This window comes from Mastigoproctus giganteus, chromosome 14 (genome assembly GCF_048544385.1).
Source record: "Mastigoproctus giganteus isolate SK-2022 chromosome 14, ASM4854438v1, whole genome shotgun sequence".
In the NCBI taxonomy this organism is placed as follows: Eukaryota; Metazoa; Arthropoda; class Arachnida; order Uropygi; family Thelyphonidae; genus Mastigoproctus; species Mastigoproctus giganteus.
The window spans coordinates 746,782-761,716 of record NC_143588.1 but is presented as its reverse complement, the minus strand read 5'-3'; the positions used below and the strand labels follow the sequence as shown (position 1 = coordinate 761,716).

General features: G+C 37.4%; 1 protein-coding gene across 1 annotated transcript in view; it reads left to right on the top strand.

Moving 5' to 3' along the window:
* The window catches only part of LOC150074942 (uncharacterized), a 503,230-nt gene that overhangs the window by 123,571 nt on the left and 364,724 nt on the right, over positions 1-14,935 (top strand). The window contains exon 8 of the mRNA XM_090388998.1: positions 14,167-14,231. Within this exon, the coding sequence (XP_090245124.1) occupies positions 14,167-14,231 (65 nt within the window). The remainder of the gene's footprint in view (positions 1-14,166; positions 14,232-14,935) is intronic.

Genomic DNA, 14,935 nt, shown 5'->3' with positions numbered 1-14,935 from the left:
GGTTTACGATACGGTCAGACATGAAATTCTCTGAGCATAGTAAACAGGTTGCAAGGAAGACTCATGGTGTCCTATCGATGATCTATTGAACTTTTGCAAGTAGAGATAGGGACGTGATAATCCCATTATATAAGGCTTTTGTTAGACCACACGTGGAATACTGTGTTCAAGTATAGAGACCGCACCTAAAGAAAGACATCGAGCTTCTTGAAAGGGTGCAAAAACGGGTAACTCGCCTGGTGAGATCAGCAAAAGGGCGTCCTTATGAAGAAAGACTCCGAATATGTGGGTTGCAGAGTTTGGAAACTAGACAGCTTAGAGGAGATTTGATTGAGGTGTTTAAGGCTCTGAGAGGCATCAGTAAAATGAATGAGGACAATGAGGACAAAATTTTCAAGATTATAAATGATGCTAGAACTAGAAGACATAAATTCAAGTTACGGGGAAAAATGTTTAGATTGGACTGGACTGCAGGAAGTTTTAATTTAGCCAGCGAGTTATAAATTACTGGAATAAGTTGCCTACATGGGTGGTAGAGGCTTACAGTTTGGAGAAATTCAAAGGTTATCTGGATAGTACCTTCGGGGAAGCGCATAGGATGATATGTTTAATTTCCTTTTCTTTTACTAATTATTATTATTTATTTATTTTATTTTTTTGTTGGCTGGTGCAGCATAAGCCATAGGCTTTCTTGCACCATGCGGCCATTACTAATACTAAATCAAAACATCTGATTTCCCTGCAGTGGTATCAGACCTTTCAGCCTATTTTTAAAACTACAAATAGCAACTGCATTCAAAAAGACTTTATCGCTTAATAACTGCTAATCTAAATAAAGATATTATGCAATATAAAAATGATTCCACTTCACAGGTTGAGCCAGCATACAATTTGTATTAGTGTTCACCGTATGGTGCTAGGATGTCCTAGTCTTTTGCTGCACTAACAAAATAAAATATATTTTGTATATATTTTATCGAGCAGGGTATATATTTTAGCCAGTGAGTGGTTGTTTGGTGGAACAGGCTTCCATCTTTTATTGTGGAAGCTAATAGCCTAAATAAATTAAGGCTGAGCTGGACAGGCATTTGGAACGAATGGAGGTTATGCATGTAACCTCCATTTGTTCAACAAGCATATGCCCTTAACTGAGTGTATGCATGTTGTGTATATTGCTATGTAAAGTGTATAACAGAGCAGAAAATACACAGGAAGTTACAAAGATTGTACAGAAACATATAAATAAATAAATAGCAGAATTATACACAAAGTACAATAATAGTTCATTTCCAGTGGGATAAGTCCAATTCAAGGAAATAAAAATATGTATACATGCCATCCTTGGTTCAGTATCTTGAAGAGTATCATAGAGAGCAGAGGCGCCTCTGTAGCCAGGTGGGAAGGAGCAGCAGTGCGTAGCATACGCTTCTTGATTAGACCGGGGTTCGCGCCCGTCACCACCAAATACGGAGGATGCGGAAAGGTCAGGGAATGACCACCGAATATCCCGGAGCAATATAGCCTTAGTTACTAATGCTCCTAAAAACCAAATAACAAAACAAACAAACAAACAAACACAGAGAGCAGGCAATAGCAGAGACATGGAAGACTATTGTACAAATTGGAGGAGAATGGTATTAAGGGTAAGTTGCTACAATGGATAAAAGGATGATTAAGTGGGAGAAGGCAGAGGGTGCTGCTCTTCGTGGACTTATGTTATTAGTGGAGTCCCACAGGGTTCGATGTTGGGTCCACTGTTGTTTTCTATATTTATCAATGATATTGATGAAGGTATATCAGGCTTAGTGTCGAAGTTTGCAGATGATACAAAGGTTGGCAGGGTTGTTAATGGCAGTGTGCTTCTGCAACAGGATCTAGATAATTTGGGCAGATGGGCTAAGAAGTGGCAACTGAAGTTTAACATTGACAAATGCAAAGTACTGCATATGGGTAGAAGTAACCCAAGAGAAAAGTACCACCTGTGTGGTACTACACTTAAGGTGGTAGAAAATGAAAAAGACCTGGGAGTAATTGTGCAGTCAGATATGAAGTTTTCTGAGCAATGCAGACAGGCTGCCAGGGCAGGTCATGTGGTTTTCTCAATGATATATAGGAATTTTGCTGCAGGGAAAAGGAGGTGCTTGTTCCTCTGTATAAGGAAATGGTCAGGCCACGCCTTGAGTACTGCATACAGGTCTCAAGGCCTCATTTTAGGAAGGATGTTGATTTGCTTGAGCGTGTACAGAGAAGGGCAACAAGTTTGGTGAGGGGAATGAAGGGATCGTCTTACCAAGAGAGGCTTAAGTTCTGCAAATTGCAGTGGTTGGAGACTAGGCACCTGCATGGTGATCTGATTGAGGTGTATAAGGCCTTGAATGGGTTGAGCATGTTGAATTCTGATGGGATCCTTCCACTTTTTCAGATTACAAACCTAAGGGGGCATAAATTCAAATTAAGAAAAGACAGATGTAGAATAGATGTGCGGAAATTTGCCTTTAGCCAGCGGGTGGTTAATTGCTGGAACAAACTTCCATCTGTTGTTGTGGAAGTTGATAGGTTGAATAAATTTAGGAAGAACTGGACAGGCATTTGGAGGGAATGGTGTGATTTGTTTTTTTTTTTTTTTTGGCTGATGCTGCATAAGCTCCTGCACTTGCTTGCTTCATCACATGCCACTACTACTACTACATCATCACACACAGAATTGATGAGGACATCTTTCATCTTGAGGTTATCCATCAGTTATAATACGAGAAAACCTTTACTTCTCAAAAACTATATAGATATGCAACAAGGAGAGCCCATTCAATAAATCATCAATAGGATTTGTGTCCTGTTGATGATTTATTGAATGCTTACTTGTAAAGATAGGGAAATCATGATCTTTCTGTACAGTTGTAAATAGGACACAATATTTTTAGTTGCACATGGAATAGTGTCCAAGTGTGGAGCCCACACTATAGACAGTGCTTCTTGAAATGGAACTAGTTCCCTGGCAAGATATGCAGAAGGGTGCATATGAGGAGAAATTGGGCTACTGACCTAGATAACCAGGCACCCTAATGGTGATCCAATTGTGGTGTGAAATAGATAATAAAAAAAAAAAAAAAAAAAATGAAGGTAGACTGTCGACTTTTATAAATGATTCCTAGCAACCAGAAATTCAAATTATGGGAGAAGAGGGTTTAGATTGGATTGTAGGTAGTTTTCTTTTAAGAAGCTCTTCTTTTTCAGAAGTCTCCATACTTCGACTCAGCATTCCAAATGTAGTCTTACAATTGCCTTATACAGTGGGATTATGACCTATCCTTTCTCTACAGGATAATGTTCAATAAATCATTGACAGGACACCACGAAATTTCCTGGCCGTCAGTTTACACTACTCAGAAAACTTCATATCTTCCTATATCATACTCTCAGATCCCTTTAATTCAATTCCAAGTGTATAATTTATTTTCGGGTCTATATCCAAGTGTAAGATTTTGGTGCATTAATTCTTAGCTGCCACTTTTCTGACCATTCTTTGAAGATTGTTGAAGTCATCCTGAAGGAGCACTGCTTGGCACTGATCATTTACAACTCTGCCAATCTTTACATCATCTTCAAATTTTGACATCACGTCTTCTATCCATTTGTCGATGTTTTTAAAAAAATCAGAAACAACAGTGGTCCAAGAACGGATCTTTGGGGGACCTAACTTCTGTTGTCTTAATTGTGGTACTATTACAGATCAACTTGTAGCTGGTTGTAGGCTTCAGTTCTTTTTGTTGCTCTGTTTAACTGACCCATGCTATCTTTTTCTGCTGTATTAGACTGGCCAGTTTCACATTCACTATTTCTGTATTCTCTTGCACTACTTTGAATAAATAACGCTTCTGGTAGAGAAAACTACTGTTATTTATTTTCAGTGGATATCACCACCCAGACGAGAGAAGCATTATTTATTCAAAGTAGTGCAATACCAGCTATCTCAATGTGAAGGCAGCCACAATATGATATACAGTTAGAACAATGCCTTTACACTACATACGTAGTTCAAATTTATGGGTAAACTGTGGTGTATTTACACCAATATTATATGGTTAATTACCTAACCCATATGAAATTATGCCTTGTGCATTTCGTTTTCTAAATACATTATTATTTATTCACCATTTGGCATCTCTCATATTGTGGAAATAACTTTGCAACTGTAATGGCATGTTGCATTACCAGAGTACCTACCCACCCACCAATGATGAAGCCAACTAGCTTTGAAACGATCGTCTGGGTGTTGATATGTACTGAAAATAAATAATAGTAGTCCTCTCTACTAGAGAAGCATTATTTATCCGCAGTAGTGCAATACCAGCTATCTTGTTGTGAAGGCAGCCACAATATGAGATACAACTAAAATGATGTCTTTACACTACATACATAGTTCAAATTTATGGGTAAACTATGGTGTATCTACACCGATATTATATAGTTAATTACCTAAACCCATATGCCTTGTGCATTTTGTTTTCTAATACATTATCTATAATACAAAAATAAACTAACCTACATGACTATAGGAATTCAGACTATATATTAACGACAATTTAATATATTAATTAAAGAAAGAAATTTTTAATTATTTCAAAAACTAACCTGCTGTGAAGAGGATCCAAAATGCACAGCCACACAATATAGCCTTCTTTCCAGAATGACCACCAAATGTAGTCTTCTTCCTATTGCATCCAACTGGAAGCTTCCGCTGTGTGTGGGTTCAAATGCATGCAGATTTCGATTATACTTTGAAAGAACAAACTGCATCCTTATCATTGGTTCCTTAGTTCTGCCTTGAATTTATTTAAGCTGTAAACTTATACAACTACAGATGAAAGTTTATTCTAGAAATCAACCACCCATTGGCTAAAAGCAAATTTCCACACATCTATTCTACAACTGTCTTTCCCCAATTTGAATTTATGTCCCCTCAGGCAATTAATCAGGGCAAGAGGAAGAATCCCATCAGCATAGAGCATCCCATCAGCATTGCTCAAACCATTCAAAGCCTTATACACCTCAGATCACCTCGTAGGTGCCTGATCTCAAGACACTCTAATTGCCTAAATTAAGCCTTTCTTCGTAAGAGCCACCCTTTGTTCCATTCACTAATCTTGTTTCCTTTGCTGTCTCCTTTAATATAACTGGATAGATCCCATCCACCCCAGTTGCCTTTCTTACATTTATCTTCAACAGTTTCTGCTCCACTTTGCTCAGTTTAGGTCACTGCCAGAGTTCAATACAACTCTGGCATTTCCCTTCTTGAATAACTCCTCTTGTGTAAATGCAAAATACTCATTCAGTTTGCCAGCTAAATGAGCAGGATCATCAACAGTTCAACCATCGATATCAAGGGAACCAATCTGATTCATTCCCTTCCTTCCAGAGTTTGTAAGTAAAGACGTGTGCTGTTTTTCTTTGCATCCTTTGCCAAAGATTTCTCGTAATCTACCTTTGCCTGCCTAACATCCTTTGTTGCTTTATTACAGACCAGCTTATATCTACCATAGGCTTCTCTGTCACCTGTTAATTTATATGTATCCCATGCATTTATCTCCTCTTCCACATGTCTCATTAGTTCATATGGACATCTATTTTGGCCTAAACCTTGAACAATATTTCTTAGTTGGTATGTAAAACCTAGTAGCTTCCAAGATTAATTCTTTGAAAACTTCCAATTTAGAATTTGCTGCTGGTAACATAATCATTTGGTCCCACTGTTATAATACTTAAAAACTGTCTAAGACCACCGTAGTCACCTTTACGAAAGCAAAAATCTTTCACCTTACTCCCGATGGTAGTTACCTCCTTGAGTAAATCCCACATCAGCACACTGTGATCACTGCCACCTAGTAGTTCCTTTATCTGCAGATTCTTAATGCATGAAGAATCACTACCGATAATCAGATCAAGAGAATTACTCTCTCTAGTTGCTTCCTGAACATGCTGCTGTGGACTCGCACTCGCAAAGTGTGCGAGTAACCAATTCACAAGTTCCAGTCAGTATCTGGGAAATTAAAATCCCCCATTATAAGACAATCTGATTTACAGGCCCACTATATTTCTCTGTACAGTTGTTCATTTTACTGATCCCAGTCATTAGGCCTATAACACACTCCTACTGTCAATTTTGCTTTCCAGTGTTTATGTCACACCAAACTGACTGAACACCGCACTGTCCACCCTTATCACCTGGCTGCACTTCCCAATCAGATCAAGAGTTTTGTTTCTTAATTAATAGCATAACCACCTCCTCCCTTCCTATCCTGTCTATCCTTTCTGTACACATTGTATTTTAAATAATATACTGGTTGCCTGACCTGCCTCCTCGTGGCAAAGTGTGGGCAACGGTGAGGCCAAACGGCTAAATGGTCAGAGAAACAACAGAACATAATGCTACACAACAGACCACTCCCCACACACTTTTTAAATCTCTGGCCTCTACAGTGTTCTGTGTCACTCACAAAGAATACAACGTGGAGATGTGGGAAGCCCGTGGTGCTGTCAGACAACTAACACACTTTACACTGTACACATTGTAGTCCCCAAATTCCGATTCTGCATTCCTTATATCTGTGTGGCACCACGTCTCTGATATCCCAAGAATATCTGTCTTTGCTCTTTTGACCAACACATCAAATTCATCTACCAAACTCCTAGCATATTGGTGTACATGCAAATATACATGCACCTGTTCTTACTCTTAGTTATCTAACACAACCCATGTATTTACTTGTTCTGCAATGACTCCCAGCAGTCTCTGAAATCCCCTGCACCTTGTTTTACATGCTGCTGCTCATTCCAATAGATGCAGTGCAAGAATCACTTTGACCTCAGCCAGCGGCTACTGTTAATCTATTAGTCCGTGTATCCCCCCCCCAAGGTAGCAGTTTTCCGACCCACCTAACACTGCCTCAATAGTATCAGCAAATATTTTTGCACCTTTTCTATTTCAGTGTATCCTATCCCTGAGAAGCAGTCTCTCCTGTTAACAAGCACAGACCAGACTGAAAAAAATTATACCCCATGAGCATTGCACAATCTTTCCCCGTGGCAAATTGATTGACAAGGCTCTCATCATACACTCCCTCCTGTTGTGTCTGTCCAGAATTGCAGACACTTCAAATTCAGCCCTAACTCATGGCTTTTTTTTCAACATTGACCTTTACTTGTTAAATAATTTTGCCATTCTCCTACTCTTAATATCATTAGTGCCAACATGTAAACAATATCACCCTTTGTGCCCTTAAAAGATGATATCTGCTGTACATCATCAACTTTTGCCCCTGGCAGACATACCCTGCTTCTGTTCCACCTATCCTTTTTGCACGATATATTCCGCGTTTTCCTGACAATAGCCACCAACAACTAGTTCCTGTGGGTCCAGCGCATTCTGCCTTGGGGATTGGTACTGTTTTCACTGATCAAGTGCAAGCTCTGCCATTGAGTTGGGCAGCTGAGAACTTGATGGGGCCCCTTAATTTAAATCCTTCAAGGATCCACCCTGTTCTTCAAGCTCTCATAAAGGCCGATAACAATGCCGAGTTGGCACCTGATTTGCTCACACTCCTTACATCGAGCCACCAGAAAGACGTTCCTGTTGGCAATGTCATGTTCCATTTCTGTTAGCTCCACCAACATCATACAAGCAGTACATTTCAAAAGGCTGTGATTCAGAGGATAATCACCTCCCCTCAGTTCTTCCCTGAGCCATAGCACTCCCACTTCCCCAAGCCTTTTGCTTTACTGCTCATATCATATTTAACTGTTTAAAAGTTCTGTAAACATCAGAGCCCAACAGCATATTTAAAGGATTGTCACTACACTATAGGATATGGGGGTGATTTGTCCTGGCCACCACTTTCTGCCGATCTCGCCTCTTTAGATTTTTTCTTTTGGGGATTTCACAAAAGCCAGTGTATATTGACACTTCAGATGATCTCAAAAGGATAATGCATGTGCTGAAATCAACAGCATTATTCTAAAGAATGCTCATTCTGTTTTATTACATAGACTACATGCTTGTATTTTGGTTCAGGCAGGCCACATTGAGTTTGTGAATAATATTTGCAGTACATGTTTCTCTCTTTTGAAGCTATGCCTCCTGCAATCTCTTGTATAAACAATGTAGAATATAAATTATTTGCTGTGTGTGTGTGTGTGTGTGTGTGTGTGTGTGTGTGTGTGTGTGTGTGTGTGTGTGTGTGTGTGTGTGTGTGTGTGTGTGTGTGTCTACTGTTTTGTTATAAGATTAAAATTATTTGAATCCAACATTGTTATTATTATTTCTTACATATTTACCTTTCATTTGTGGAAATAACAGCAGCGGCCATATGATGTTGTTGATCATCACTAATAACTGATCTTTGATAGCAAATGGCCAGAATTTCCAAGTTCTCAGTAGAGTTGCCCAGTAAATAGCAATTCTTTTTCTCATTTTTTCGTACTTATTTATTTTGTACTTAACTTTTTTTTTTTTATTTTCATATTTAAGTAGTGGTAGTTTTTCGTATTTAATTTTTTTAATCTTATTATAATTTTGCTGTTAATCAAGGTAGCTAAATAACACTAAAAGAAGCAAGTGAAATTGCTATATTTGTGGCATTTTTTCCCATTGTATTTAATTAGTGGTATTTTAATTACAATTGGGTAATAACTATGACCCATTAACTCCAGGCAGTGCTATCAAATGGTACATACTTAGCGGCAATTATGAACTCCCTCTTTTCTTGCCTACTATTGCAATTGTGGAGTTAGCATTAGTAGAGGCATATGATGCAAGAAAGCAAGCTTATGCAGCATCAGCCAAAAAAAAAACACATTTCCATTTCTCCCCTCCATTCATTCGAAATACCTGTCCAGCTGAGCCTTAAATTTATTTAGGCTATCAACGTCCACAACAAGGGATGTAAGTCTGTTCCACCAACTAACTACCTGCTGGCTTCAGTCTCAGCTTAGTAAGTATAAGTAATGTATACTCATAGGGTTTTGGGATCGATCCCAGTTTGCTGTTATTTCCTTTAATGATAAATTTAATGTGTATTAATTTTCAGATGCTAATTTCAGATTGTAATAATAATAAGAAGAAAAAATTGCCTTACTAAGAAAGCACTGAAATGTATTATAATTAGTAAAACTGTTATTGTGACAACAGAAATGAGTATGCATGAACAGTTCATGTCATTTGGTTATTTCTTCACTCATATCCCTGCAGGAGTAGCAGGGGGAATGCCCATGTGGATGAATGGATTGATAATGATAATAAATTTGGTCACCTTATAACTTGAACACGTGGTGTGTTCAAGTTATAAGGTGACCAAATTTATTTCTTATAAAATTAAAATCATCAAAGTGTACACGTGCAACTGCTTTTAGTCTAACTGCCAATTAGTTCTGAATGTTTTCATAGCACTTAAACCAAGACATTGAATCAGTCGTACGGATTTGCTGGCTTTCATCCACTGTTGATCTTCTGTCACCCAGAAGATCAACAGTGGATGAAATAGCTACAGCCATTTCTGTTGGCTCTGTGCATACCTTACTCCATGATGATCTCAGCATGAGCAAGGTGTCAGTTCAGTGGGTTCCAAGGCAGCTTTCTCAGAAACAAAAAGACAGTCACGCCAACTTGTGTGTCCAGTGGAAATGCACCGATTCACCACTAACCAAAAGAGTTCCGTGTTGCTGCAAGTGCAGAGAAAATGATGTTTGCTGTTTTCTTGGTATATTGATGGAATAATCCTTACATGTTGTGTACCCAAGGACACTACAGGGACAGGAAACTCATATGAAGAAGTTCTAAAGAAAAAGTTCCTTCCAGCACTTCAGAAAAAACATCTACACAGACTGAATCACATTCGTTTCCATCAGGACAACACTTTACCCTGTTCTGGAAAGTGCAAAATTTTTTTTAAAGATATAACATTGAAGTTATCCCACATCCTGCATACTTTCTTGACCTTGCACTTAATGACTTTTAGTTGTTCCCAATGATGAAGGATGCTCTTTGTGGCAGAAAATTTCTTAGTCGACAAGCAGCTGCTTCTGCCATTTACAGGTGGGCCAAACATACCTCCAAAGAAAGTTTTGCTGTGGCCTTCACAGCTTGGAAGAACAGGCGTGAAAAACGTGTGCAACTTCTAGGAGACTACGTTGATAGGTGAGGCAAGTGTTACTTCTGTATCTTGTGTACTTTATGTGAAATCAATTTGGAGACCTTATAATTTGAACACCCCCCCCCCCCCCCCGTATTAATATTAACGTTGGTTTCAGATTTTAGCATTATTTTTAGTTTTTAGTGTCAGACTAAACATAGACAAATATGTTGCTACTAAATTGCACATAAAGTACACCTATCTTTAGTCAGCACCATTTACCCTGGTGTTCAAAGAAAGTGCATCACCCCTTAAAATTGTAATTTTCATCCAGATAACATAAGTATATGGCAATATTTCTTACAGATTGCATCATATAAGATTGACACGTGATATTGCATCAGCTGTTACTTTCAGCTGTATAAGCACGCTCTGACTGCAACTCTGCAAGAGTTGCAGTCATTTCTTGCTTGTGTCAGGATGGCAAGTTGTGCAGTTGACGCCACGAAGAAAGAGTGCTATTGTTGCTTTATGTGAGGAAGGATGTTCTTCCCATCATATTGCTTATAGAGTGTCTTGTAATCAGTCAACAGTGAGTAGATTTCTTTCTAAACTCAAGAATACTGATTCTGCTGATAGGAAAAAAAGGAACCGGATGCAAACGAGTCTGTATGCCTAAACAGGACCACATTTTGAAGCGCTTATGCCTTAAAAACCGTAAAGCTTCTTTTTCTGAGCTGAAAAGAGAATGGTAAGAACAGGTGTGATAGCAAGTGCAGTAACAGTCAGAAGATGCCTCTTCAAAAATGGACTTGGAAGAAGTCCCCTCCTCGCAAAAAATGAAAAAAGCCCCGATTAATTTGGCGTAAGGAGCATGTCAAATGGACCCTCGGGCAGTGGAAGTCAGTTATTTTCTTGGATCAGAAGAAATTCAACCTGCATGGCTCTGATGGGAGACAAACGATTTGCTGTAGACTTGTGGTGAAGAATGCCATCCAGACTGTATGGCGTCTACAGTGAAATTCCCTACCAGCCAAATGATATGGGAGAGCATTTCATATCGTGGAGTAGGTCACCTGCAGTTCATAAAAGATTCTGTAAATGCCAATGGATATCTGGCTATATTGGAAGGCAAATTGCTGCCAACCATTAGAGACCATTTCAAACTGCCAAGTAACTGCATCTTTCAGGACAACTCTGCTCCTTGTCATTCGACAAAAAGTGTAAGTAGGCACTTCTATAGTTACTTCAGCTTCATTTCTGCATTAGAGGCTCGACAGTAATGTGTTTACATTTGTTCCAGGTGAAAAAATGGTTGGAAGAACGATCCATTACAACTGTTAGCTGGCCAGGAAGCAGCCCGGACCTGAATCCTATAGAGTATATAATAAAGAGTTTTTCTAAGAACTGTTAGCATCATGTGGAATCTGCAGTTGCCAGAAAGAAAGAAACCAAAGACCCTTTGTGAACTTCAGGAAGCCATAATTCTTGTTTGGAACCACAAACTATCAGTTGATTATCTTCAGAAATTGATCTTGTTAGTGGCTTCACGGTGTGCTGCTGTCATCAGGGCCAGAGGTGGTACAACTAAATATTAGTTTGCACCTGGTGAACTTTTCATTTTGTTTTCCATTTAAAATGATAAACTGAACCAAATTGAGGGCTTCTGATAACATTTCAGCCATAATTGTTGTGTTTACCAAAACTGTTGTATAACAGTTGCAAATGCTCATTTTGGAATATTTTGAGAGCACCTGTCAAATATTACTTAGCTTTGCCTTAACTGTTAATAAATATCATTTGTTTATATTTCTATTTGTGATGCTGGTCATTAATGTAACATACTATTGCGAAAAAAGGTTTAGAAATGTGAATGAAAAAACACCTGTGTAGACTTAATCCACCCATAATGCACTTGAACAGTTCATGTAATCTCACATGAATACTATAATTACTATAATGTGCATTAATCTAAAAATCTTTGTTAATATCAAATTTAATGTGCATATAATGACTAATTGTATATAACAGCAGTTGCTTTAATGCCACATATTAATACACCAAATTATTTTCTAAAGTGCTGTAAAATTGAAATTATTTCAAATGTGTGCACACACACACACACACACACACACACACACACACACACACACACACACACACACACACACACACACACACACACACACACACACACACACAGAGAGTTAAAGCTATCATAATAAATAAATAAATACTTTTAATATGCATGTAATATCTTATTATATTTAGACTTATTTGGATGTTTCATTTTCCTATACTATTTCCACCCCAATCTCCACCCCCTCAAAAGAAAAGAAGAAAAAAAAAATGAACAAGAGAGGCAGGATCTGCCCTTTGAAATACATAACTGAATTCCAAAGAGCCCAACAAACAATAAGCCCCCTCTAACACTGAAAGAAGTGTGGTGGCTCTCAAATGAAATTGATTACTGATTTAATCAGCTTAATAAGAATGCTTTAGTCATGAAAATAACCTTGTGTGTGTGTTCATTTGATTACTTCAGAAGTAACTGAATAATCTGATAATTTTCATTTTAGTTTTCCCCAAAGTTGTTGAAAATTTGAAGAAAAACACGAATTTCTGGGTATTTCCCTTAGACAGTTGGGCACTCAATATCTTGATGTCCACATGGCTAAATACATTGATTCATTTAAATTCCTCACTCACTCACTGGCTGCTGTTATTGTGTGAAATGATAATTATTTTGAATTGACCTGATGGCTCCATTCACTCTTCTTGACTGAGTTGACTCAGCCAAAAAATTCACTTTGTCCATCAAAAGTGTAATAAACAATTTATTATAAAAAAAAAAAATAAATAAAAAAAAAAAAAACAATCAAATTACCAAATATGAAAGTAGCACAATGACTGAATTGGTTGATATCTCTGCTACAGAAATTGGTATTCTGTTTTTATGTTTAATTGTTGTGCAAAATTTTTGTGCTTTTTTTGTCTTGATTGTTATTGAGGTAAAATGGTTTTTTGTTTGAATTATTATTATTTACGTATTTATTCCTTTGTATATTTGAAATATGTATCATTACCTCTGTAAGTTTGAATTTTTGTGAAATCTTTTTAAACTGGAAATTGCCAGTAACTATTAGTTTCATTTTTATATTTTATGAATGTAATTTTTTTAAAACAGAACTAATAAAGATTTTGTTTAATTGAAAATAAAGTATAAAACAATTTTTTTAAATTTTTCATTAAAGATTTGAAAATTTAAAAATATGTATGACAATCCATTAGTAAATGATCAAGCAGTGGTATGTTTAAGCAAAATTCAATAAAATCAAACTTTTTCTGAAATAAAAATACAAAGTTGGGCAGCAGTCATGTGCTGCACAAGCATGTTTGTTACATTTAAGGGTGGGACTACTGCCAGGTTAATGGTGATGCCCAAGGAAGCTAACAAATGACAATTTTTAGGTAATTGGTAGATAAACTATTACAAAGTTGAGAGCACCTGTCAAAGGTGCTCTCAACTTACCTAGGTTTCCCAAGGTAAGTGCCTTTATTTCTGTAGAACCCATAGTGCAGTTTAGTGTGTTGTTTTCCCAACACCATCTGTGGAGAACTAATTAAGAATGCAATACAGGAATGCAAATAAGAATGCAAAAGAAAAAATATTTCAGATATTACAAAGAACTATACAGGCACCCGCCTGTATAGTTCTTTGTAATATTTGAAATATTTTTTCTTTTTTTTTCCTGCCATGTTCTCTTTGTGAATGTGGTATATAGCATGCCATGAAAACTACAATTATTAAGTAACTCATAGAAGGTTGATGTATGATGCAATGCAGGATCCTAGCAATATGAGAGTGGCTGTGGCTCTGTGTGAGGGGCAATGGAAATGTCTTGCAGTAGTTACTATTGTGTATTGTAACAATTTTATTATTTATGATTTCAAATGTGCATCTAATTTTAGTTCCTTGCAGCAGTAAGTACTGAATACATCTACCATTTCTGATTTTTTTCTGAATTTTTTTGGTTTGTAGTGAAATTCAAAATGCTGCTGCTGAAATTCTGTTTGAAGTATATGACAACAAAAAAGATGTTGAAGGTGAGTTCAAAGTTGGAGTTAACTGATTTTTATGCAGAGCTCCATGTAGTTATTTTTTCATTTTGAGAAATTGATTAGTTTTCATAATTACACAAAGGCCTCAATACGCTTATTAAATTGACTGTTAAATTAATTAAATTTAGAATTTGTTGTTAGTATCATCATCATCAGTTGGGCCAACTGTATAGAACAGTGGTCTCAGACAGCTTTTAAATTCTGTATAGTGGAACCAACTGATGTGACCAACCAACAGCAAATTCTAAAAGGGAAGCATTCAAGGAATTAATCTTGGAAGCCATTAGACTTTTCATACCAACCAGATTAGTCCACTTGATATCAATGGTTTGACTGTTGATGATCCTGCTCAGGTAGCTGACAAACTGAATGAGTATTTTGCATCTACATTCACACATGAGGTATTCTGTAGGGAAGTGGATACCAGAAGTTTCTCAGACTCTAACAGGAAGCTAAATGATTTTGTAATAACAGAGCAAAGGAAAGAAAGGCACCTGGGGGTGGATGGGATCTATCCAGTTATAATAAAGGAGGCAGCAAAGGAAGTAAACTAACTCTTAGTCGTAATTATGAGAGCATTCTTGGATTTAGGGAAGGTCCCCATGGACTGGAGATGTGCACAGATGTATCCCCAATTCACAAAGGGGGGGGGTCAAAGGGTGCCATTAGTAATTACAGGCCTGTTAGTT